The sequence below is a fragment of the Atractosteus spatula genome, chromosome 5 (genome assembly GCF_055471065.1).
Source record: "Atractosteus spatula isolate fAtrSpa1 chromosome 5, fAtrSpa1.hap1, whole genome shotgun sequence".
Taxonomy (NCBI): Eukaryota; Metazoa; Chordata; class Actinopteri; order Semionotiformes; family Lepisosteidae; genus Atractosteus; species Atractosteus spatula.
Genome location: NC_142710.1, coordinates 3,822,103 through 3,847,872, shown reverse-complemented (window position 1 = coordinate 3,847,872; position 25,770 = coordinate 3,822,103). Strand labels below are relative to the sequence as shown.

Genomic DNA, 25,770 nt, shown 5'->3' with positions numbered 1-25,770 from the left:
GAGTCATACTCAAGATCTACACAATGTCACACATTTTGTGTTTTGTGTGCTACACACTGGCACTGCCATTTCCAAACAAAACTATGGCTGTGATTCAAGCAAAAGTGCAAACAGAGGGGTGTGTACACTGGCCTCGGTTTTCATTTTAAGTACATTTTGCAGTGTTTGAGTGTTTGTCTCTCACTTGGAGGTGGTGTTGCTGTCAGAAATGGACAGGCAGCGATTGCTGTACAGACTGATGCGTGCAGCTCTTGAGTAACTCAGTGAGATGTACACTGACAGGCAGCACAGTAGTGCAGTGGTTAGTGTTGTTGCCTTAGCACTGGGTCCCTGTGTTCAATACCCAAAGTGTCATCTGCCCCAAGCTTGGATGTTCTCCCTGTGTTTGCATGGGTTTCTACTGCCTGCGGGTTTGCCTTTGCCAAAGATTGGCGTCCTGGCCGATGGCGTGCCCTGCCTTCCACCCGTTGCTTGTCGGAATTGGTTCTGGCTCCCTCACAACCCCGAATGGGATAAGATGGATTGATGGATGTATCCTGATTCCTGTCGGTCACTTTGGAAAGGGTGTGCAAACATTCTCCGGGCACTGTCTCTTGGCGGTCGTTTCCAGATTTGTGTGGCTTCGTCAATCGGTGGTATACCCAGAAGCACTCGCTGTCGAAGCCGCACTGCAGCCTCGTGTTTTTCCTGTCTCGCAGGAATCCGTGATCCGCAGCCAACAGTTACCCTTCCGCTTCCTGTCTGCCTACAAAGTCATGCTGGTGCTGGGCCAGGCAGGTATGTTGGCCCTTCTGTATCCCACGGGCACGTCGGCCTCTGGTTGCCGTTCGTTGTGTCTATGGGGTCGACTTTGTCAACGTCCGTGGGGGCGGTGCGGTGGCTCTGTGGCTCAGGATCTGCGCCGGTGGCTGGAAGGTTGCCGGTTTGAATCCCGTGGCCGGCAGAGTAATCCTACTCCGTTGGGCCCCTGAGCAAGGCCCTTAGCCCCAGCTGCTCCAGGGGTGCTGTACAATGGCTGACTCTGGGCTCTGACCCCCAGCTTCTCTCTCTGTCTGTGTGTCTCATGGAGAGGAAGCTGGGGTCTGCAAAAAGACAAATTCCTGATGCAAGAGATTGTATGTGGCTAATAAAGTGATCTTATCTTACATTTCTTTTTCAACACTGTATGAATGAACGCACTCATTCTCTCTCTTGATTGTGTCCCTACGCTGCCATCTAGTGGTGGCTAGGACACATACGGGACAGCTCCAAAGGCAGCAATCGTGAGACAAACCAAGGTCTGCGAAAAGACAAATTCCTAATGCAAGAAATTGTATGTGGCCAATCAAGTGATCTGATCTTATCTCATCTGGGTATTTCCAACACCTGCTAGTTTCTCTCTGTTCAAGACTAAAAAATGTTCTGGCCATGTTCTTGCCTGTCAGCATAGGATGTTCCTAGCAGTCCCAGAATGCATTTTGTGGGTCTTCTCCAGACTGATTACAGAGCTGCAGTATTATTTTTAAATTATTTTTTGGAACATGGGGATCAAAATCGTACCTGTGTGACAAAAATAAAGAATCACCTGTAAATATATATCCAATACCACGCTCTTTCATGACCCCTCTGGACAATTCTGGTTCTCTCAGGTGCCATCTTGTACCTCCAGCAACCTTATTTACTGCATCTCTTGCAAAAAAATGCCCGGCTATTTACATTGGGGAAACAGGAAGGAGACTGGGAGACCGCTTCAGAGAACACGTCAGGGCTGTGAGGATCAAAGATCTCTCCAAGCCCATAGTTTCTCATTTCCCCTCTAACGGCCATGATCACACTGATCTCTCCGTCTGTGTTCTCAAAGAGGGGTCTCTCAAATCCTATTGCAGAAAGACATCCGAAACCAAAATGATCCTAAAACTAGGATCACGCCTTCCCCCTTCTCTCAACGACAGACTTGTTTCCTTCTAATCCTCTCTATTCATCTGCAGGTTTTGACTTCACACCTCTCTTCACCTCTCTTGACTTCGCACCACCTGAGTGCCCACTCTGACCCCCCTCCTGCTCCCGCCTGCTCTCCACTCCCGGCTCTTGTCCTCCCCTGCCTTATCAGCTGCTGACTTTCCTCTCTTTCTCACACCCGAAGAAGGCACCACAGCGGAAACGTTGTTTCTTTTCTTCCGTTCCCAGCATGGAGTCGACCTTTACTTGTTCCTTTTGCAGCCTAAGCATGCTGACGCAGCTCCCTGCTGGAACTACGGAAAAATAGACGTCTGCCCTGGTGGCTCAAGCAAGGAGTTGCGATGTGCTACAGTACATCGCAAAAGTGAATTGTCCATATCTCATTCTGTTTACTTGCTTCTTCTGCAGCAAAGCCGTCCGATGGCTCTTCTTCCATCTTGAAGTCCATCTTGAATCTGTTGCCTAAGGCCTCTAGGTGTAAGGCGATGGAATGGGACACCACCAGACGGCGGAGACTGAGGGCGACACTCGGGGTGCACTTCGTGTACAGACTGTACAAAAAGAGGAAAGCCCTGCAGCAGAAAGCGAGGTTAGCCGACATGGACACCGGTCCCAGACTGGCTCTCCTGAAAATGGGGCTCTGTCAGATGCATTGAGCTTGCTCATCTTCCTGATGAGCTCTGAAAGAGAGCTGTGGGGGAACCAGGGCTCTCGGCCCCGTTTTATTTCTTGTCTGAAGGCAGACGCGGCCTTTATCAATCTGCCAAATCCAAACCTTCAACTTCAATTATCCGCACTGCATTGCATTTTGGGATAGCAGGTCACACAAATTCTGTTTAGAGTCTGTTCAGCCTGCAGAACAGAAAATTCTGTACAGGCACAAATCAATGCAATCTCTGTTTGTTTTCATCTCCTTTTTTTTCCCTCTCTCTGCCTTTCGCTCCAGTCAGAGGAAGTACAGTAACAAACTCCTGGGTAGATACCGAGAGGCCCTGGAAAAGGCTATCCAGATTTCCTGCAAGCACAACATTCCTCCGCTACCCGGGAGAACGCTCATTCTTTTTCGAGCGGAACATACAATGCATCGTCCCTGCAAGGGATCAGAGGATATCTGCTGCCCTTTCAGCTCGGAGGAGGAGAAACTGACCCCTAAGGTAAAGCAGGCTGGCGCAGGCATCATTGATTGGAGCAGACGTTTTCTGCCTCATCCTCTAGAGGGGAGCGTTTTCGGGGGGCCTCCTGTGTGGTTCAGCCAGTCAAAAAAGTTGTCTGAGTGGAAGGCAGGGCTCTGTAAGCGCAGGTTCAAGCCTGCGTCGTGTCACTAGTCATGACGATGACCAGGATTCCCCGTGCCCATCATTGTACTACCAAGGGAAGAGGGCGATAGTTTGACCAGGGTTTCTTGTCTCTCTGTGACATCGAGACCCTTACGGCCTCCTAGGCGCAGGAGTGAGGTGCTACCAGGGGAGGAATGACGTGATTCTCTTGCACTGGCTCTGAGGCTCCAAACCTTCAGTTCAGGGCTGTGGCTCCTTTGACATGTGGCTCTTAAGCGGGCGGGTCGGAGGAGTCGATCTTCTCCATTCTGCCCTGTGTGTGGTTACACGGTTCGTAGACTCTTGATCTGGGGTGTAAAAACAAACACACAAGTGACTCGTCCAAACTGAGTGCAGGACAGAGGCAAAGTCCATTCCCGAGTGCTGGGGAGCACCAGGCCAGAGCTCATCCTCATCCTTACTGTATCATTGATTGCACTGAGATGTGACTTCGTTCCTGGATGAGAAATGGGTCTGTAGGAGGGGCTATTCCTAGCAATGTTGATACCCACCAATGCTACTGGGAGGACTGAAACAAGTGGGGTACCTTACTCAAGGGTACAATACCAGTGTTTGCAGAGGGGGACATGAACCTATAACCCATCAGTTACCAGTCTAGTAGCTCACCTACTGATCTTTGACATACCCCCAAGTTCGGTGGATTAGCGTTAACAGGGAGAGACACTTACCACCACATCACAGTTGCAGCTCAGCTAAAGCTTGTCAGCCTGAGGCGAGGCTGGGTTTTTCCTACAGTTCAGTCATATCTCAAGTTAAGAGGAGCCCGGTGTGATTTTGACTCCCACCCTACATGGCCAAACAGGTCTTGGGAGGTGGGTGTGGATGAAGAACGTTTCTTGTTCAATGGTAGCTGGTAGCAAGACAGGTTGCAACGGAGAATCCTGGAACTGGAAAGTAATAGTAATAATAATAAACTTTATTTTATATAGGGCCTTTAAAGGTGGCTTCTCAAAGCGCTTTACAGGATGACAACAACAATAAATAAGAAGAATAGATAAGATAACACACAATTACAATATATAGAGGAGACCGTGGATGGTGGTACTATGAAAAGCAGAGGGGTTAAGAATGGAACCAGTTAAGTAAAGGTTTTGAGTCTGGATTTGAAGGAGTTTAGAGAAGGTGACTCCCCGATATCCTTGGGCAAAGAGTTCCAGAGCTTGGGGGCATAACAGGAGAAGGCCCTGTCACCCCCAGAGTGTAGACTGGCTTGGTGTACAGACAGGAGACCAGAATTAGAAGAGTGAAGGTTGGGAGGTGGGGAGTAGGACGACAGTAGCCCAGACAGGTACTGAGGTGCCAAGCCATGCAGAGCCTTATAGGTGAGCATGAGGATTTTAAAGTCTACACGGAATTTGACCAGAAGCCAGTGCAAGGACTCCAGGATAGGAGTAATGTGATCATTTGCAGTTGACCTGGTCAGGATTCTGGCTGCTGAATTTTGGACATACTGCAGTTCAAAGTAGATTTAGATACCCCAGCGAGTAGAGCATTATAGTAGTCAGTTCGAGAGAACACAAATGTGTTGATCAGCTTTTCAGCCACAGTTAGTGATAGCATAGGGCGTAGTCTAGCGATATTTCTGAGGTGAAAAAAATGTTTTGACAGTATGCTGCACATGTGGGTCGAATGTTAAGCCAGAATCGAATATAACCCCAAGGTTTTTCAATTCTGATTGAAGATCAAGTACAGAACCATCTACAGATAGGGTTACAGGACTGGCTTTACGAAGTTGATGGGGGGTGCCAATAAGCATGATTTCAGTCTTGTTGCAGTTAAGATGAAGGAAGTTTTGAGTCATCCAAATTTTTGTCAGAGATGCAATTAGATAGAATAGAGACAGCCACATCAGTGTCAGGTTTGGTATGGATGTATATTTGAGTATCGTCAGCGTAGAAATGAAAGCTGAGGCCATGTGATCTTAAAAGCTGACCAAGTGGAAACATGTAAATGCTGGAGAGCAAGGGGCCCAGTATTGAGCCCTGAGGAACACCAGACCTAACGAGACCAATTTTAGACCTGTACCCTTTAAGAGAGACAAGGTGACAGCGATCAGTGAGGTAAGATTTAAACCATTTGAGAGCAGTGTCAGATACTCCAACCACAGTCTAAAGATGAGAAAGTAAGATGTCATGGTCAACAGTATAGCGTATACTGTTGTATAGCATTCTGTGTATAAAGGAGCACACTACTATCAATGCATGTGACTAGATAAAGCAAGATCGTGAATAATTCCCGACTGCCAGGGCTGATGCAATAGTTTATGTTGTATGAAAACGGCAATCTACTCATTGCTTACAACATGTTGCCTATTAAAGCAGAGAAGAAGGAGTTCCCCTTCAACTTTCTGCAAAAATACTTTTGATCTCACAGTTTTTGCCCAATATTGTACCTCACATGGTGGCAGATAAAAATAAGACAAGAACATAATAAAACAATAAAGACTAAACTCCTCTTTCCCATAAATGTATCCTCCTCTGACAGGTAGTACTCAAAGATGTTGTATATGCCACACATTTCTCCATTAGCCTCGCACTGTGCAACAGGTAGTTACTGTACATGCAGCCTGAATGCAGGAAGACAAACTTAAATGGACTTCTGCCCACCTGTTCAGTTTTGAAAATCAGAGTGGTCTCGTGAACTGGAAAAACAGATGGCTCGGTGTGACATTCTGGAATTGTCAGGTGAATTTGCTTGGCGAGTTCCTGGGGGTCAACAGGTCCTCGGATCTTGAAGTCGGTGTGGCTTTGATTCTTTTGATTCCTTCTGCTCTCTACAGGTCAAGGAGGTAGCAGCTTTGCTGGGGCTGATGATCGCCAGTTCCTGTGAGCACGCTCAGATGGTCCTCCTTTCGTACGGAAGCTACAAGGCAGTGGAGCTGCAGGCTGACTCGTTATTGGACAACATCAAGCATGTGATGGAGCAAATAGAGGTGAGGGAGCCTCCTGATTGGTTAATGTCAGAAACAGTAAAATACATTGGCCTTGATGAGATTATGATAAACCACATATCCAGTAAGATGATTTGCTGCAGGACAAATATTTTCCAAAACTCCATTTAATGTTAAAGTCCATAATATCTGTATTTCTTTTCCTTAATAGGTGTGACATCTACATGAAAAGGCATATGCCGATCACAACGTTTGTAATAGAATATTATAAATACTATAATAATGCTAATATTAAAGACTGTTGTAAACACACTTACACACACAGAGTAGTGCACCCAAATTGTGATGCACACATGAGGGTCATTAGATTTCTTATAGGAGGCAAACAGTTCTCAACACAAAGACATTGACTTCTCTTTTTTTGCTGCAGCAGTTGTAATATTCAGATAATATTGAAGGCAATTCCTGAAATCAGAAGAAAAACAGACCTTGAATGACCTGAATCAGTCTGTAGCTTCTCTTGGTTCTGAGAAATGATTACATGGCGACTTTTCCTGATAGCTCTTTTTTTGTAAAGCAGGCATAGTTTTCAACAAGATCATTTGCATGCCCAAGTAGCAGATTGTTTTCATCTGCTACTTTTATATCTGCAAATTAAGTTATAGTTTAACTTCTATTGTGCTGGAAATAGATGTATGCAGTTTTATCTTGTAGTGGCTTATTGCTCTTAATGGAGATTTATGACTATAAAAATGTGGACTTGGGATTTTTTTTCCCTTTGTTTTATATTCCCCATTTTTGTCTTGTCAATAGAAATTTGTTGAAAATTCCGATAATGAGCCATCCTTCTATGATTATTTCACTGGCTACATAGACCAAAAAGTTAAGGTAAGCTAATTGTCACATCGGAGCCCTCTGTGTTTCACCCTGCCTCTCGCCTGTCTCCATCGTTCCCAATCAGCGGTGTTTCTCAAGGCGTCCGCATTCGTTGCAAACCAGAAGATCGTTTGACGCCTCTTCGTGTTGGAGCGAAAGCCTTGTGATAACTCTACGCAGTCTCTGTGGTTAAAAAAAATGGCATTGCTGTCTCCCTAGCTACAGCAAAAATACAGCATTTCTTATGAGTGCATTAGTGTAAATAATGAAGTCATGGTCTATCCATTGCACTCATTCCTAGATGTTAAAAGACCAATAATAAGTTTATTACACTCTTTATTTTGTTTTCCTTTAAGAAGAAAGACTTTAGAATTTAACCTGTCCACATCTGTTGTAAGACAGACTGTTGAAAATGAGTCTTAAAAATCGTTTAAAAGCACTAAGCAAACTTTTTTTCATGTCTCCTCAATACGTGTAGCTGCACATTTAAAGAATGTTTTTTCCTGGAACGCAGATATTTAATATAAAGATCCTGTGGAACGTTACAGTGCTTGTAACTTGTCAGCCCTGTAGGTTGTGGATTTTACTATTAAAAATCAATCTGGAGATCTTTTGATTTGCAGTTTGACACAATCATATTTCTGGAGGCGCCGACATCAGAGAGAGAGGTAACCTATGCCCTCCATTGGTACAAGAAAGAGGTGAATTCTGAAGCTCTGGTTGTTAAAGTCTTCCTTAGCAAGAGGTAAGAACAGGTGCAAGAGTTTCTTACTTTTTTTTTTTAAACCAAGCATGGCCTTCACACACCGAAGCAAAGACTTTCGCATCCCGGATGCATCATTTCCGCAATAAGAAAAATGCGAGTCCTTATTCGATTTTCATGAAAAAAAACGAGCTGGTGAATTTTAGTGTGCTATAAAAATCCTACGATTTCCATCCATACATTTTCTAACCAGTTTATCCAATTCACGTTCATGGGGGAGCCAGACCCTATCCTGACAAGGAAAGGTCACAAGGGAGGGTACATCCCGGGTGGGACACCAGTCCTTGGCAGAGCAAACGCACAGACGCACTCCTGCCAGGACCCGTTTCCTAGATGACCACCATGCGTGGTCATAAATTTCATTGATTGACTTTAGATGTGTTACGTGATTTACAGTCACTCTCGGCATTATTTGCTTTAAATAAATGTTGACGGTCATCAGTGTATCATTGCTACATGAGAATGGCCAGGAACACTGGGACTATAATGAACAGGATACACTATGCAAATATTGTAAAACGATCCGTCCCACCCATGAGATAAACTGGCGGTGAGTTGAAGGTAGTGTCAGTGGGACCTGGTGTCCTCTTTTCTCCTAGGCATGGTCTCAGGATTCCCTGATCACCTACTGCTCAAGCCCTGGTAATTTCGATGCTTAGATCCCCCTGAAACTAAGCCCCAGGGCATGTGCAATGTGGGCTCGGCATTAGCACGGTGTGGGTATTTTCCAGCAGCCAGCCAAAAAAACAGTCCTTTGTTACGCTGGTATGATGTAGGGCACCAAGAGACAAACACAGACCCACTCACCACCAGGGCAAATTTTCCCATCCGCCACTTGACCTACCCACATGTCTTTGGACTGTGGGAGGAAACCGGAGCACCCAGAGGAAACCCACATGAACACATGGAAGACATGCAAATTCCACATGGGAGGCCGCTCCGGTTCAGAACAGCGCTCTGCTGATCATCTCAGCGCTGCGCCACCGAGCCGCCCGCATTATTAATGCTAATAAAATTTTGTGCTCTGAAGAACTATATAAATGCCCTCTATGGTTTATTATGGTTAAAGGTCAATGGTTTGCCTCAAAGTAGAGTGAAATCTTGAAAAATGGAATTAGAGCAACACAGCTAATCTTCTGATGTGCGCACAGGGGTTGCCTGTTGGGATGAGCTGTATAAATGAGGAGGGGGGGTCTCCCTGCTAAAAGTGAGAAACATTCGTGGAGTGGTGCGGCTGTGAACATCTCCCCAGATTTTGCTTTCTCTCTCAGGGAGAAAAAAGAAATAAAACCGAAAACGGAGAAGAATTGCGTGCTGCTGTATGGGTTCAGCGAACAGATTCTGAAGTAAGTGAAGCTGTGACGCTACATTATGGTTGGAGTACCTGTTCCAGTCAGTCAGGGAATGCAAAGTCACTAATGCCCTGGACCTTTCTCTCTCTGTGTCTCTCTCCAATGTGACCAAACCGCATTTCTCTTTAACCGTTTGAATACCACAGCAAAGCAGAGGATAGAGGGACATTCCCTTGAGTAACGCTGATATCAGCATTGCTCAAATTAAAAACATGCTGAGCTTATCCAAACCTGCCTATCGAAACCTTTCCTTCTTCCTCTTTTGAGCCGTTGACAGTTCCCAGCTTTTTCTTACCTACCTTTCTGCTTCTGTCTCGCCCTCTTCGGGTTGCAGAGCCCTGTTGACTTAAGCGCTGTTTTTCAGGAATCTGCCCCACCCTCTGTTGTACTAGCAGGTGTGTGAACGGCTGGGGTTTGGCCTTTTTTTAAGGACCCAGCAGGAGCTGATTTCATGCTGAAAATGAGAAAAGAAAAACGCCCAAATGTTTCAACTGCGGGTTCCTTTTCAAGTGCACATACTCTCACTACCAGAGCTTCACCTCCTTCTCATTATCAGCATAGGGGTGGAGGTTACAGATATCTGTTCTTCTCAGGCTATCTATTAATACCATTAATATTTTTAATATGAATAACTCCTTAACGTAACGTGTCAGCTGAGGATGGCTCATCGTTCTGCTGGCCTCCGTGCCCATAGGCGGCCAACACCTTTCTGTGGCTTACAGCTGTGCTTCTTGCGATGGCACGTCCTTCACTTTGTCATGCGTTTCCCATAGAAAAGGTGGGGAAGGTTAGTGAACCTCTGCTCTTAATCAGTGCTTTATGCTGCCTTATATTTCCTTGCCTGTATGTCATTCAGATAGGACCAGGCACTGTCACTTAACTGGCAGGTGGAACAGAAGTCAGAAAGAAAGCTCCCACAACCCTCTGTGTGCATTAATGCCTTTTACAAGCCAGATTAACCCTTATCACGTCATGAAGCTTTGGTAAGAGGTGTCCGTAAAAATGGTATCCATTTTATTATTTCGAATTTGATGATCGCGTAAACATTTGCCATCACCGCCTAGACAGTGCATTGGGAAAATATGTCTAGATAAGAGGTACCGGGAGCAGTCCTGTGCTTGAATGATCCATGACGGGCGAAAACGACTGAAAAACTTTAGTCTTGAACAGTGAAGACTATGAAGGAACCTGGTTCAAATATTCAAAAGCCTTAAAGGCACTGATAAAGCCAACTCAGTGGGTTTCTACAGAATCAGCAGTGAATCGGAAATCAGAGGACGAAGGTAGAAATAGGAGGCACACCTTGACGCAAAGGCTGGTGGGAGTGTACATTTGGACATTCAGTGATTACCAATTGAAATGGAGCTGCTACTTCTTCTTCTAAAAAAAAAAACCCTCAAAACAAGTGAGACGTGAGATGGTCGTCTTAATTTCCTCTGGCTCATTCACTCTGCTTTTTCGTGTTGCAGGTTCATCGCTGAAAGAGGGTCTTCCAGGCTGCTGGATCATGTGGAGCAAATTGACAGGCTATACCGCATCCCTCCAGAAGATGGTGCCAAAGAGCAGATGGCAAGAGTCACCGATATCTGCCCATTGCTGCCCACGCCAGCAGTAAGGTACAGCGCATCGCATGTATTTCTATTATAAATTAAAAGCTTCCTAAAGACCCAGGCAGTCCAAGCCTCTGCCTGCTGTATGCGTCTTCCTATTTTCATACAACCTGAGATAAGTCACTGAATAAAGATGAAAAGCCCAGGTGAACCAGCAGCCATATCACCCTGCAACTCACAACTGGCAACCCACTGAAGCTAAGCAGGTGTGAGCCTGGTCAGTACCTGGGTGGGAGACCTCCTGGGAAAAACTAAGGTTGCTGCTGGAAGAGGCGTTAGTGGGGCCAGCAGGGGGCGCTCACCCTGTGGCTCATGTGGGTCCTAATGTCCCAGTGTAGTGACGGGGACACTATACTGCAAACAGGCGCCGTCCTTCGGATGAGACGTAAAACCGAGGTCCTGACTCTCTGTGGTCATTAAAAATCCCAGGGTGTTTCTCGAAAAGAGTAGGGGTGTAACCCTGGCATCCTGGCCAAATTTCCCCATCGGCATTTATCAATCATGGCCTCCTAACAATCCCCCTCTGTGAATTGGCTTAATTACTCTGCTCTCCTCCCCACTGAGAGCTGATGTGTGATGAGCGTTCTGGCGCACTATGGCTGCCGTCGCATCATCCAGGTGGGGCTGCACATTGGTGGTGGTGGAGGGGAGTCCCATTACCTGTAAAGCGCTTTGAGTGGAGTGTCCAGAAAAAGCGCTATATAAGTGTAAGCAATTAATAATAATAATAATAACTACCCTGTAGGATTGATCATTACCACATCCTGTGAATTATGAACTTAATGTGAACTCTATTAAAAAAAGTTTGCATAAGTAATCAAAGAATTTCAGCCAGGTCTGTCACATCACCCTCAGAAATGCAGGACAGTTATCGTCGGTTTCTGCAGAAATGGTCAAGAACGCAAGCACTCGCTCTGATTTGCTTGATGACTGGTTGTTCAGCATTATGCCATGTTTTCCTTACGTGGGTGTAAAAATGTCATGCAGTGTACCAGAATGTGTAAACTAAATGCGTTTTGTAACTGCAGGCAGCACGTAATTGGCAAATGAACAAGAGCAGATGAGACAGAAAAGAGTTTTCTCATATCGAACACCTGCTCTGAAGTCTTCGGCACCTTTTGGAGCGGGACAGCTCCTTTAAACAATGTTGTAGCAACACTCAAGTGGCACAATCAGTCTTTCATGGCATTGGAGATGTGATGCAGTTTAGCCCCACTGGAACATTGGACAGCTCCTGTCTGCTATGCATGTAGACAAAGTGGAACATGGGACAGCTCCACTATGTTATTAAAGCGAAGTCAGTCTCTTAACCTGGTAGAGTACGGCAACATGTCTGTCTGCCATTTTGGACTTTGTACAGTGTATGGTCAACATACAGTAGTTTTGCCTCTGGCCAGTTTGTCCGTCTTAAATATTGCTCTCAATTCAAATCCAAGCAGCTTTCTTGATACAAGACACAGAGCCATTGACTTCAGACGACCCCATGAAAACAGAACAATCAAGGGAAGAAATCGCGATTTACTTCATTATCAAAGGATGAGTTCTCTGTTTGAGACTCTAGGACAGGGGAGGCCACTCCTGCTCCTGTAGGGCCAAAGTAAAAAAAACTCTTGCAGGTCTCCATTAAATCATCACTCTGGAAAGACATGGAACAGATGCATTTTGTAATCAGTTTATTAAGTTTCGTGCTTCTGTGAAGTTAGGGATGGCTGGCTGTGATCTTTGAAAGCTGTAGGGTGTTGGTGTGTTCTTTCAGTTGATCGCCTTCTTGGGTGGCCAAAGCAGAATTGTTCCAGGTGTTTGGAAGTAGAGCGTTTGAAGGTGGTCCGTACAACCGGATGGGCTGTAGCTGGCAGGGCTCAGAATGGGCCACAACTACTCTAGTCTGTACCAGGGTATACTGGGAAGAGTGAGGAAGATCTCTCGCACGCACTGCTGCGGTTAACGGGCCTGCTGCTTGAAAGAGTCCTCTTCAGTTTCAAATGAGATAATGACTTATTTAGTTAATTAAAGGTTTACATGTCATGCAAACACATATGAAATGCAAGAAGCAAAGGAAGGTCTTATTTACAAATTCAAGCCCGAGGGACATTGCAGCTTCCCGTTGTAAGATACGCTGGTTTCAGGCAATCTGTAATAGGCCACCCCTCTTTCTTGCATCATTGCTCCCCTAGGTGGCGCAATGTGAGGGTCTTCATATCCTCCACCTTCCGAGACATGCACGGGGAGAGAGACGTCCTGGTGCGCCTGATCTTCCCCGAGCTGCGGCGACGCGCTGCCCTGTACTGCCTCTCTGTGCAGGAGGTGGAACTGCGCTGGGGAGTGACGGAGGAAGAGTCCAGCAGGCAAAGGTGTGTGTGTGTGTGTGTGAGTGAGTGAGATCGAGAGCTCAGGGGAGGGAGAGGATTTGGGATAGGCAACCAAGGATGAGAGAGAATAGGAGAGAACTGAAGGTTAAGGAGAAGTACTGGGATGAAGGAAGCGCTTATAAATTGGGGAGAAGGAACAGAGATAATGCAATACAGAAACTAGAGAGGGTGGAATAAGGCACAGGTAAGAAAGATATCACAGCTAGCCCTTCTTTGCTCTTTTTGGTCCTTTTTCCTTCTCCCTCTTATTTTTTTACTCTGCTTCTTCTTGGTCTGTCAGGATGGTGGAGATGTGTCTGTCGGAGGTGTGCCGCAGCCAGCTGTTCGTGGGGATTTTGGGAGAGAGGTATGGACTGGTTCCCACAGAGATCTCCATTCCAGACCAGCATCAGTTTGACTGGGTAAGACCTCCCTCCAAATGGAACACTTCCCACCTCGTTCCTAAGCGCTAAAATTGACAAGGTCTGAAGATCATACTTTTATATTTTCGCAACTGGTCATTCTGTCTCTGTGTGTTACTGATTAGCCAGTGTCTCGGCGTGTGTATGTCTGTGCTCTTCTCAGCTCAAGACTGTCCCCCCCGGCTTGTCAGTGACGGAACTTGAGATCCGTCAGTTTGAGTCCCTGCACCCAGACTCTGCCAAGGACCGCACGTTCTTCTACCTGCGAACACCAGAACTAATCAGGTAAGTAGCAAGGAACTGGTGGGGCGCGGGGCAGGGAACTGGTGGGGCGCAGGGCAGGGAACTGGTCGGGCACAGAGAAACAAACTGCTCAGGTGTAGGGCAAGGAACTGGTGGGGCACAGAGAAACAAACTGGTCGGGCGTAGGGGAAGGAACTGGTGGGACACAGAGAAACAAACTGGCGGGGCGCGGGGCAAGGAACTGGTCGGGTACAGAGAAGCAGATTGGTCAGGCACAGATAAAAGCTAAAGACAGCAGGATCAAATTCAAAAAAGAGGAAGAAAGAGGGTGATGCTGAGGCAAATAAAGTGAGGCAGTGGAGGAAGGAATTACATTAATAGAGCACAAGACCGTGAAAGGGAGATCAATAGTTTGATGAAGCAGAAAGAGAGATGATAAGGACAGCATTATGGACAGGAGAGAAAAGGAGAAAAAATGTGGGTATGCAGAGAGGTGATATTTGGGGTTGTTGACGGACACTGATCTGTGTCTCTGTGTGCAACTGAGCAGGTCTGTGCCTGTGTCCTGGAGGGCAGATTTTGCTGCAGAGTCAGGAGATGCCAAGTCTAAAATGGCAGACCTGAAGTGCCGAGTGCTGCAAAGTGGAGCGAAAACAACGAGGGAGTAGGTTCTTTTTTCTGTATTTTGTAAGATTGTGCTTGTTCTTTTTTATATCCACAATGTACTGAAGTACAAAAGTTATGAACACACCAGCTTCAACAGGAAATAATAGACTTTTTTTTGGTTCCAAGGTATATTTAGCTGTAATCTATTGTACAGAAAGTCACCTCAACCTTTACGTTTCATATATTGTTTCAGTAAACAAAATATTTAGCAACACCCCAGCAAGCTAATCCTACAGGACAAGAGTTCAGAGAAATATAGTTGAGTTTGAAATAGACTGTAGATATCTTCATCACATTCCTGTTTCACCTGTGTCACTCTCTAGCTATCCTGCAGAGTGGGGAGGTGTTGCCGATGGGAAGCCATTTGCGAAGGGCCTGGAAACGTTTGGGAAAGCGGTTCTGGAAGACCTCTGGGGGGCGCTGTTGGAGCAGTTTGTGCAAGTTGGTGACACTTCTGTCCAGTCATGTTTGCAAAGCTGATGTTTTATGCAAGTTTTTCTACATGTGTAACATTCCCTGGAGGTAAAAGTTCCAAACCGAAGTCAGTCTGATATTCAGTGATTCATATTCAGTGCAGTGATTCTCAATCCTGGTAGAGATCTGTAGAACCTTCTGGATAGTGTCTCTTGAGCATTGGAGCTGGGTTCTCCTGGTCTAGAGCTGTGGTTCTCAGTACTGGTCCTGGTAGAGATCTGTAGAACCTTCTGGATAGTATCTCTTGAGGACTGGAGCTGGGTTCTCCTGGTCTAGAGCTGTAATTCTCAATCTTGGTCCTGGTAGAGACCTGTAGAACCTGCTAGACAGTGTCTCTTGAGGACAGGAGTTTAGCTCCCCTGGGTTATAGCTGTAATTCTCAATCCTGTGTTTGGCAGAGACCTGTAGAACCTTCTGGATAGTGTCTCTTAAAGACTGGAGCTGGGTTCTCCTGGTCTAGAGCTGTAATTCTCAATCCTGGTCCTGTTAGAGAGCTGTAGAACTTTCTGGATAGTGTCTCTTGAGGACTGGAGTTGGCCTCCCCTAGTCTAGAGCAGTGCTTCCGAATCCCGTTCTTGTGGGAAACCTCTAGTAGTCAAGCTGAGAGCCCTTTGTCTTCATTTTTGGGTTTTCCACATAGAAAGATGACGATTCAGAGGAGTCGTCTGAGGTCACGGCACAGGAACTCTACCAGGAAGCCCAGCAGCGACTCTGTCACGGGAGAAAGAAGCTGGTCGCCACGGCAGCAGCCAAAATCCGCGTGATGCAGAAGGGTGGCCTGGTGTTCATCCCCGCGGAACCTGGAGAAGGGAAGACCGTGTTCATGGTAATTAATTAATTAATGACTCACCTGCTAAAAATGTTCTAGTCATTGGCTACATCATCCCCTCTCACCTTCACTCCCATTTCAAAAATATTTTCTCAGGTGGTTTTGCATCCTGTTTAACATGATTACCCTTCCTCCTTCTGAATATAGTTTTTTTTTATTATTTAGGAAATTTGAAATCTCTTAGTTCCCAGTGTCAGCTCGTTGTATCATCCATGTTTAGTGGTATGCTTTTTATGGGAACATTTTATCATTGCTAGCAGTCCATTGCCAGTGATGGAAATAATATAAATGAGTTGTTGCAAAGTTGGGACTGTTCACAAACATTGGATATTTACAAAACTGATATTGTCTCTCTTGACTTCCACAGGCTGCTCTGGCAAATGAGCTGAAGAAACCATCAGACAAACCCCAGAAAACTCCATCCTTTGATGTCATTTCCTACTTTGCTAGTGCCAGCCAATCAGCCGCCAGAGTGGAACAGCTCTTGCGTTGCCTTATCCAATGGCTGAAGCAGAGGCTGGGAAAGGAGGTGGAGCTTCCCTCAACCTATAGGTAGGGTGGCCAAAAATCCCTCGGAGGAAGTCTGTGTGCAGCCCGAACTCTTTTCTGCAAAAGCAATTGTGTTCTTTCTGACCTCTCCACATAAGAGAGGCTTTTCAGTCTTGGATTAAATCCAGCTGTTTGGAAATGATCTCTCTTTCAGGGAACTGCTGTCGGATTTCTACTCGCAGCTCGACGCCATCAGTGGCAACCGGCCCAACAAGCCATTGGCCATCTTGATTGACGATGCTGACCGGCTGCAGAATGCTCAAGGCCAGCTGGTCTCCGACTGGATCCCACAGCATCTCCCCCAGGTATGAGGGAAGGGGCTAAACTGTATGAAGGAAGCAGGCGGGACCCTTGGATGAATGAATGTGTTTGAGGTTTTTGGCTGTGCTGTATGTATTACACATGGCGCTGATGCAGCAGAGAAGCCATGCATATGTCTTCTGGGTAATTTTATCATGGCAAATCATTTTCTCACTGAAAGGTAGGAAGCATCTGAATGCAAACTTATGCCAGGAGGTCATGCAGGAGCCCTTGAGTCCAGAAATGGATCAAAATGCAAAATGGGTGATCTTAGTTTTGGTTCAGTCGGAGATTATTGGCAGCTGAACTTTGTTGTTCACTCTCTAACTGAACCAGACTTACTCAATAGCAAATCAAGAACTCCAGTGTGTAGAGGCCCTGAATTGCTCTTTGGTACTGTTATTGATTGATGCCGTACTGTGATGCAACACAGCTGTACTGATCTTCATTATCATGCTGCAGATCTCTGCCGCAATGCTAGTACACCACTAACCTGCAGTTCTTTCTGCGTGTTGGCCTTTTGTTCTGATTGAGTAAATGCGTCAAATGAAACAATATGACTAGATTGTACTGTGCTACGCTTCGACTTCTTCAGTCAACCCCAGTTCATTCTCATCCACTTGCAGGGTGTGACCCTGGTGGTGAGTGTCACCTCCAATTCAGCCCTCCAGCAGACCTTGGCCAAGAAGAAATCAGCTATGCCTTTTCCCTTGGGACCACTTAGCCTGCCGGACAGGAAGGAGATTGTCCAGAAAGCGCTGGCCATGTATGGGAAGAAACTGAGCGACTCTGCCTTCAACAACCAGGTAGCAGAAACAACATAAAATGATAAAACCTCTGGGCTCAGTAGCACTCCTTAGCGCCCAGCTTTCCTGGCACTATCTGTGGGTGCTGTGCTATGATCCAGCTTTCTGCTAACAAACAACAGAGCCATTCCAGGGGACGTCACAATTCACCAGCCAGCCATAGCATTTAGTTAGTAATCTTTAAATGAATTTAAGAAAATACTTGTTGTTTTAATTTTGACATAGATTCCCACGTAGTTTTAGGTGAAAAGATTTGCAGTTGTTTCAGAAAGGTGAAGATGTGTTTTAATGCAGAGCCAAGGGCTTCTGGGAGTAAAGACAAGTATCTGAGGCAGTGAACTTCTCAAATTAAAGCTCCTAAAATCCTTACTTCTTTTTCCATTCAGAGCTTGTCAAAGTGTAGATATGTCTGTAGAATCTGTGGATGTCCCCAGTTGAATATGATGCAGATACACCGTTGGCAATTTTCAAAATACAGCAATATTATTTTGAAATCTTCTCCTGAAATGAAACGGACAGCCAGTGGGAGATTTTTAAAACAGGATCGCTTGTTCTGTCGAAGTTTGTTGTAAGTTACTAGATGCTGTACTTCCCAGTCTCTGGCCCACAAAATGACTTTTTTGAGGTTGACATGGGTTTGATGTGCGTTGCAGCTGCAGACTCTCCTGATGAAGAAAGGCTCTGTCAGTCCCCTGTACCTGAGCCTGGCTTGTGAGGAGCTGAGAGCCTTTGCAGTCTTTGAGAAGGTGAGAGCCTGTCCCCTAGAGCAGTGGGTGTCCAAATGTTGGTCCACTGACCCCTGGTGGTCAGCGGCGATACTGAGGGATGTCCATGAAAAAAGAAAAATGTGAAATCAGCCATAGGCAGCACATAGTGGCACACTGGTTAGCATTGCTGTCTTGCAGCACTGGATTCAAATTCCAGAGATGGGGGTTTATCTGAGTGGAGTTTGTGTGGTCTCCTCATGTCGGTGTGGGTTTCCTGTGAGTGCTCTGGTTTCCTCCCACAGTCCAAAGACACACTGGTAGGGTAATTGGCTTCTGGAAAAAATGGCCCTGGTGTGAGTGTGTTTGTGTCTGTCTGCACCAGCCATCTCACTGAAATCCACACTCAAGCATACAGGACTACACAGACAACCAGAGCGATTTTAGAGTCATTACAAATTTAGTGAGTGTACTATAGTATCTAAAGTGCGGAAACTGCATTAGTGTCCACACACTCATGAACTATGGAACCCACTGCTCTATTATAGTGGAAAATGCCTAAAATTCCCCTGTAAATCACACTTCAAGGATTCTTGGGGATCATAAGGGATATATAAGAGAGAAGAAGAGGCCATGGTACACTGGTGACAGGCTGTGGGCCCGTTAAGTAGAGAAAATACAAATTAGCTTCCTTTTTGGCAACTGAGCAGGATAAAAGGGATACAAGCTTCAGAAAAAGATGGATTGCAGTAAGGTCGTGCCTGCATGAATGTACGGTTGATCTGGGAGCTTGTGTGGCAGTGGAGGTTATGATGATGGTGGTGGTTTCAGATGAAGGAGGCCCTGCAGACCCTGCCCCCATCTCTCGGTGAGCTCGTCCAGCACTCTCTGTCACGACTGCAGCTCCACCATGGCACAGAGGAGCTCTCCCGGGCGCTGGGCGCTCTGACGGTCAGCCGAAACGGTAAGAGAACAGTGAGGCTTGTACACGGGATGAACGTGTGCAGTCTCAACGTAGAAAGTACTAGGCAGCCATTGTTGTACAGACTGGTGCATTGACAGCTATTGATTAACCCACTGAGACGTACACTGATGAGGGGCACTGTGGAGCAGTGGTTGGCATAGCTGGGGCCCTGGGTTCAATTCCTGGGGTGCTATCTGTGTGGAGTTTATGTAGGTTCCATGTTCATGTGGTTTTCCTCCTAGTGTTCCAGTTTTCTCCCACAGTCCAAGACACAGTACAGACTGCTGCTCTGACTGATACACGCAGAGACTTACACTGACATGCAGTGTCTGCCTCACACCCTCACCCACCCTGACTCTTACTGTCATGCTCTGACGCGTGGTTCCTTGCCACATCTGAAGAGTACACTCATTAAATGAAAAGCCATTTCCTCTTCTTGGCCGATGGAGGACTAAAGAACAAAGGGCTGATGGGTGGATATTGAGACAGGCTTCTGAGCAGTGCTGTGCCTGCAGGTAACGCGGGTAATTTCCCGATTCAGGTTTGAGAGAACGGGATCTGTATGTCATTCTGTGCACCTGTAAGACACTGGCTGAGGAGTGTGAGGACCCAACCTGGCAGGAAGTGATGCAGTTGTCAAGGAATCCCAGGAACCTCGTTCCCATGGCAACCTTCACCCAGCTAGTCTGGACATTGCAAAAGTAAGGAGGTTGGGGGGTGGGGGTGGTCACTTTTCGCTGCGGCTGCTTCACCTTTCTGTCCCTCGATGTGGCTTAACAAGCACTTCCTTTGTTCCAGCATGCTTGGCCAGCCCAGTTCCCAAGGCCCGGACTCTTACCTCTGCCTTACCAAAAGCGACGTAAAGTCAGCTTTTGAGCAGCTGTACCTGCAGAACCAAGATGCAATGAGGAGAGCCCATCTTGTCCTGGCAGGTACAGTGCTCCCTTCTGCAGATGAGATAGTAGCAACGTGCGCATAACTGAGGTCTTTTCTTCTTCCAGAAGGTCATAAAAGAGTCAAGTTGCACTTCCCACACTGACAGTGTAGATAGTGGCACTGACTGTGAAAGTTTCTTGAACTTCCACACTAAAAGAGAATTGATAATAGTGAAGGATTTAGGAATGACACGTTCTCGCTTGGGTGTAAAAAAGTATTTTTTTCTTATTTAAAAGACGTGTATAGGTGCTATTGGTGGGATGTTGAGTGCTGGCTTTGTGTTTGTTGTTCTTGGGCCCCAGAAGGCAGAACGTCAAGCCCCTGGTCTTGCGTCTTGTTGCCTTTGTGAGTTTCTGTGCACACAGACCCTTGGGACCAGGCTAATACGAAGGGGTCCCTCGCTCGCATGTATGCGCTCCAGGCCAAATGAGCCAAATGGAAGTAAGGGTGGAGGGCTCACGGGGCAAAAGGAAGTCAAAATGAAGATGTCCGAAATGGCGGTGGCGATCTGGTCCTGCCGGTTATGACCGTGTTCTCTTTCTGTCTGTCTCGAAGGTCACCTGTGGGTGCTGTCGGACCCCAATGGCAGAGATACCTTTGTGAACTGCGACGCGGAGTCCATCGTTCACCTCCCTTTCCACCTGGTACGCACGTTTCACAAAACCTTCGTTCAGGAGGTCAGACCCCTTTAGGTTTCAGTTGGAAGACACCCAGTAAAGAACATCAGATGGCAAGTTGGGGGGGTGGGGGGGCATTTGACCCATCTGGCTCGTTTAGCTGCTAGTGATCCGAGAACCTCATCCCGCCATGTCCTGAGAACAGCCGGAGTGTCCGTCTTACCCTCTGTGAACAGAAGCGTCTGCTGTTCTCAGGTTCAAATGAACTTCCTCTTAGTTCCCAGTTGTCTCCAGTGGAGTGTGTTTGACTGTCCCTCCCGAAGAGGTCGAGCTGGATCGACTCTGTCAGATCTGTTGAGTATTAGGAATACGTTTAGCGGTAAAAAGGACCAAAATGCATTTTGACAATGTAATAATAAACTAATATTATAGAAATACACTATAAAATAATATAAAAAAACAAGCAGTGTTTGGATATATAGTCCACATTGTTTGTTCAGTGCATCTTACAACATCATAATACATATTTCAGTTATGAGCATTTACTACAGACAAATCCTGTATACGGGTGTTAACATATTTTGGTTCATTTGTTAACATCCAACCTACAAACCTCCACCTAAAATAAAGGATTCTGATCCTCATAGATCCTTGAATTTGTCATTGTGTTCCTTGATCGCTTATTGATCACGTTGTGTTTTAAGGTGGGACTGGTGGTTGGGCTGTAGGCCGGTAGCGTAACTCTTCCCTTTTCTGTCCCTCTGTCCCAGGTGAGCGCCGGTCGGCCGGACATCCTGTGCTCCCTGCTCTCCAGCTTCCACTTCCTTCACGCCCACGTCCGGCTGGGACTCCTGTCCCGTCTCCTGGAGGCGTACAGCTTGTACGGTCAGTATGGCATCTCTTTTCTGAACTGCGTGGCAGTTTTCTTCCTCTTCCTCTTTCTCTCGCTTCCCGCTGTACTGCGGCGGAGGAGATGGGCTACACTTCCCCTTGGCAGAAGGGGAAGCACGGCCCATTTTTTAATGCTTTTTCCCCACTTGCATCAAAAAGTGGGTCAGTTCTTCTTGTAATATATATTCTACAGTTTATGGTTCTAAACTGTTCAAATACATAAGTACCTTAACTCAACGTTTAGAAATGGTTGGAATGAATCAGAGACTTTTACTGGGACTTTAATGTTGCTTTTGTTCAGGTTTTCGTCTGTGATCAGAACTTTAGTACCCAGCTGTGGTAGTATGGCAAGGTATGAGTGTACAAGCTAAAGAATGTGTGTGCTCTGCCAGTTTGGCTGCCCCGTTGTGTTTCCTTTGTACATTTAGTAACAGTTAAAGATCTGCTTCTAAAACTATCTGCACACAACCCGTGTGCTGTGTAGAATGACTGTGACCGTTTTCTGCCCCTGCTGTCGCCTCAGATTCGTGCGAGGTCTTGGGGAATCCGGTCACCCACGGCCCCCTGGAGACGTGTCGCGCGTTCCTGCGTCACCACGGCCCTGCCCTCTCCCGCTGGCCGGCGCTCTTCCTCCAGCAGGCCCTCAATGAGCCCGAGGGGTCTGCCGCCCACCGGTGGGCCCAGGGCATTGTGGGAAGGGAGAACAGCTCCGTGCCCGGTGTGCGCATCTTAACGTGGTTGAACAAGCCACGTGAAATTAAAAAAGAAGCCAGGTAACTTTTCTTGAACGGTGATCTTGCCAGGATCAAAGTTCGTCCCCACTGCCTAGTTTTTCTAAAGGGCTTGCATACCATATGTCTGGGTTCAGATCTTCTCCCATTCCTTAAATAGTGGACCAATTCCACTTTTCAGTCAAGTCTAAAAAAGCACATCACACCTACCCGTTGTTGAAGAAAACTCAGTCTTCACTCAGGTTAGGAGATAGTCAAGCAGAGATCTTTTATTCAGTCAGCTGAAGGGGAGCATAGCAGAGAGTCAGGATTTCCCCTAGAACTCAGTAAATATGCCCACTGGACTATAGTTATCCTTTCCCTTTTATACATTAAATGTAGGCGAGAGTTTAACATATCAAAGGAGCACATAAGGCACAGGACACTCACAGAAGTCTTTCAAACACAACCACAACAGGACAGGAAGATGCCATTTGGCATCACGCAATCTGTTTTATTTCTCTCTGATCAAACACACGGGTATGACAAATCACAGGCTTCAGTCGCAGAAAGACGGTTGTCTTGGGTGCCAACAGAAAACCTCTCCCGCGCATAGTCACTGTCTTGACCCTTCTCAAGAGTTCCTCTCACTCGGTCTTCCACACCTTTTGTGAGTGTGGTACAGAATTTTCCGAACGAGCAGCATCAAATGTTTGCGGGGGAAAAAAGAAAGGTTTAACCTATTACTCTTGCACTTTGGGGCAACCCAAACGTAAGCCCCATCGCTTGCATAAAAGCTCTTTAGGAAGCCTTTTGGGTTGTAGGGCTCTCGGAAACTAAGAGTTCATTTTCAGATCCTGTGGAATTTCTTTATACCGATTATCACTTGAAGGAAACTCCTCTCTCCCTGGACACTGCCGAGATCAAATACGTGATCGGCCCCACTTTTTGCCTCCCCAGCGACACGCTCATGACGTTTCGCGCTGTGCCAACCTGTGTGTGCCTCCAGCCGGGGCACAGGCTGGCAGTGGTGGGCACCGGACAGGGGACCCTCCACGTCATCAACACGGAGACTGGGCAGGTATGCCATTTCCATTCCTCTGCTCTTCCTGGGGTTTGCCCAGTGACCCTGGAGGAGGCATTTCTCCTCAGTGTTCTGTGATAGGAAATGTCTGGTGTAAATATGGAACTGGCTTTGATCAGTTTGTTTCTGCTCAGAAATAATTGCCCTTGTGCTGTCCTGGCCTTTGGTGTCCTGAATTATTTTCAGAAGCCATTTTTGCTGAGCTACCCAGGGAGAGAATAAGTAGCCCCTAGATGTCTGGGACTAGAGGAGAAGTGTAAAGGGAAAATTTAGGATTTTCATATTCAGATAATAGATTTGTTGAAAATGCACTAATTAAACTCCTGATTGATCACTGGCACAGGAAGTGAGGTCTCTGGTAATCAACTGTGATATGTCGATTATGTGTTATGGAGTAATTTGACTGTCTTGTGACTGGTCACTGACGCAGAAAGGGAGCTCTCTTTTCAGCAGCTGTGATATGTAGTCCAGGCAGCTGTTGTAATTTGACTGTCTTGTGATCGGTTACTGACGCAGGAAGTAAGGTCTCTGGTCAGCAGCTGTGATGGGATCTCAGGCTGTGTGTTCCTACGGGAAGGCTTATTGGGCTCCACCTCCTTCGATGGGCGTCTAGAAGTCTGGGACATCGATAACGGCTGCAGGTATTGTTCATGCAAACCACACATGGCGTTACTAACGGTGCTGTAGCCATAGCAATATGTCAAAAATAGAAAAAGTTCAGCCCATCCTTTTTCACTGTTTCCATCGTCCTGTCATTCTTTCTACAAGACCCTCCAGCTTATAGGGAAAGGTGTGTAAGTAAAGGATAGAATTCAAATATACATTGAAATCTCAACTGCGATTTTTGGTAGAATTAGCAATTTTGTGAGACTGATATGAACTTGCATGTGCTTGATGCAGTTCTTTCTATCAGTATATCTAATAATTTGTGATCTTTCAAAGTTAAGGTATTAGTTTGCCAAACTTAACCATTAGTGGTCATTTGGGGAAACCAACCAGATATGTCCCTTCCACTCGTTTCTTTCCAGGACTGTCCAAGTCGATGCCCACAAGAGCACGATAACAGGATGTGACATCAGTGCTGACAGGAAGAACCTTGCCACAGTGTCTCTGGACTCGCAGTTGAAGGTAAGAGATGCTTGGAAGTGCTGCTGTGTCCTGTTGTTGCTGTAAATCACAGCCATTCTACACAGAACACAGATTTTGTGCAGATAGAGATGGAAGCACCGGGCGTAGTGGTGGCACTGTGGCTCAGGATCTGCGCCTGTGGCTGGAAGGTTGCCGGTTCAAATCCCGTGGCCGGCAGAGAAATTCTACTCCGTTGGGCGCCCTGAGCAAGGCCCTTAACCCCAGCTGCTCCAGGGGCGCTGTATAAATGGTTGACCCTGTGCTCTGACCCCAAGCTTCTCTCTCCCTGTCTGTGTGTCTCATGGAGAGCAAGCTGGGGTCTGTGAAAAGACAAAAGGCTAATAAAGTGATCTTATCTTATCTAAGCAGATAATCTGTAACTGTTACAAAATACAGAAATCAAACTGGGAACACACACACATTCTTTAGTCAGTACACCCTTACCTCGCTATACTAGCAAAACTGGGTATAAAAGTTCTGATTTTAGGTGAAATCTCGTGAGAGCAACAATAAATTCCTAGTCTCCGATTTGTTCCAAGTGCTTGTTCCAATGTGGTTGAATACCATAGTCTTTTTTCTTAGTCACTTCTATGCCTAAAGACATTCATTAAAAACTCAATAGCAGTAGGTTGTACTGCTACAGAGAGATGTACAGTATATATTGAAGGGAAGTAAACATGCTACAAATACCATTAATCAATGCCTCCTCATATACTGTAGAATAATAGAAATGTCTCATTTATTTTTACTTTCTTTCCCGTTCTCCCTAGGTGTGGGACGTTCCAAAGGGCAGCCTGTGTGTCACCCTTACCAATCCGTGCCCTTTGAACTGTGTGACCTTTCACCCCGAAGGTCAGCTGGTGGCAGTGGGTGGTTGGGACAGGAAGATCCGGCTGTGGAACTGGCTGACAGGGCAGAGCGTGGTGGTGAGTGTTTGCAGTTCAGTAACGCCAAACCCAAGTCACTTCGCATCGGCGCAGGTCCAGGTCCTGCAGCTGACGTCGGTTTCCAGAGATAGATGTTGAGTTTGGGCCAGGTTCACCTCATTTTTTAGCCTGCTAGGCTGGTTTCGTGCAGAGCTGAGTCACCACCATCATCTCGATGCCTCAGAAGGATAAGCCAGTGTGGGCATCGGTCACACAGACTGTCTGATAATTGTCTGATAATTGGTCGGTAAGAGATAAACGTTAGCCATTCACTCAGTGTATTAATCAGTTGGCCATTGTGTCACTGGATCTTCTTCTCTCTGTTGTCTTGAACAGATTAGGAACAAGTAAAGGTTCATTTCATGCTGAAAGAGAAGAAAAGAAACACAACGTTTCTGCTGTGGAGC

General features: G+C 46.4%; 1 protein-coding gene across 4 annotated transcripts in view; it reads left to right on the top strand.

Moving 5' to 3' along the window:
* The window catches only part of LOC148833583 (telomerase protein component 1-like), a 52,701-nt gene that overhangs the window by 13,076 nt on the left and 13,855 nt on the right, over positions 1-25,770 (top strand). For all 4 annotated transcript variants that reach the window (XM_088916867.1, XM_088916865.1, XM_088916866.1 and 1 more), the window contains exons 11-38: positions 699-777; positions 2,347-2,527; positions 2,885-3,092; positions 6,055-6,207; positions 6,979-7,053; positions 7,665-7,786; positions 9,076-9,150; positions 10,626-10,772; positions 12,941-13,117; positions 13,416-13,536; positions 13,700-13,821; positions 14,330-14,443; positions 14,769-14,886; positions 15,560-15,745; positions 16,116-16,300; positions 16,452-16,602; positions 17,224-17,403; positions 18,057-18,149; positions 18,939-19,071; positions 19,613-19,772; positions 19,870-20,003; positions 20,563-20,651; positions 21,395-21,509; positions 22,039-22,288; positions 23,186-23,306; positions 23,826-23,950; positions 24,338-24,437; positions 25,208-25,363. In XM_088916867.1, coding sequence (XP_088772993.1) covers positions 699-777; positions 2,347-2,527; positions 2,885-3,092; positions 6,055-6,207; positions 6,979-7,053; positions 7,665-7,786; positions 9,076-9,150; positions 10,626-10,772; positions 12,941-13,117; positions 13,416-13,536; positions 13,700-13,821; positions 14,330-14,443; positions 14,769-14,886; positions 15,560-15,745; positions 16,116-16,300; positions 16,452-16,602; positions 17,224-17,403; positions 18,057-18,149; positions 18,939-19,071; positions 19,613-19,772; positions 19,870-20,003; positions 20,563-20,651; positions 21,395-21,509; positions 22,039-22,288; positions 23,186-23,306; positions 23,826-23,950; positions 24,338-24,437; positions 25,208-25,363 — 3,870 coding nt within the window. The remainder of the gene's footprint in view (positions 1-698; positions 778-2,346; positions 2,528-2,884; positions 3,093-6,054; positions 6,208-6,978; positions 7,054-7,664; positions 7,787-9,075; positions 9,151-10,625; positions 10,773-12,940; positions 13,118-13,415; positions 13,537-13,699; positions 13,822-14,329; positions 14,444-14,768; positions 14,887-15,559; positions 15,746-16,115; positions 16,301-16,451; positions 16,603-17,223; positions 17,404-18,056; positions 18,150-18,938; positions 19,072-19,612; positions 19,773-19,869; positions 20,004-20,562; positions 20,652-21,394; positions 21,510-22,038; positions 22,289-23,185; positions 23,307-23,825; positions 23,951-24,337; positions 24,438-25,207; positions 25,364-25,770) is intronic.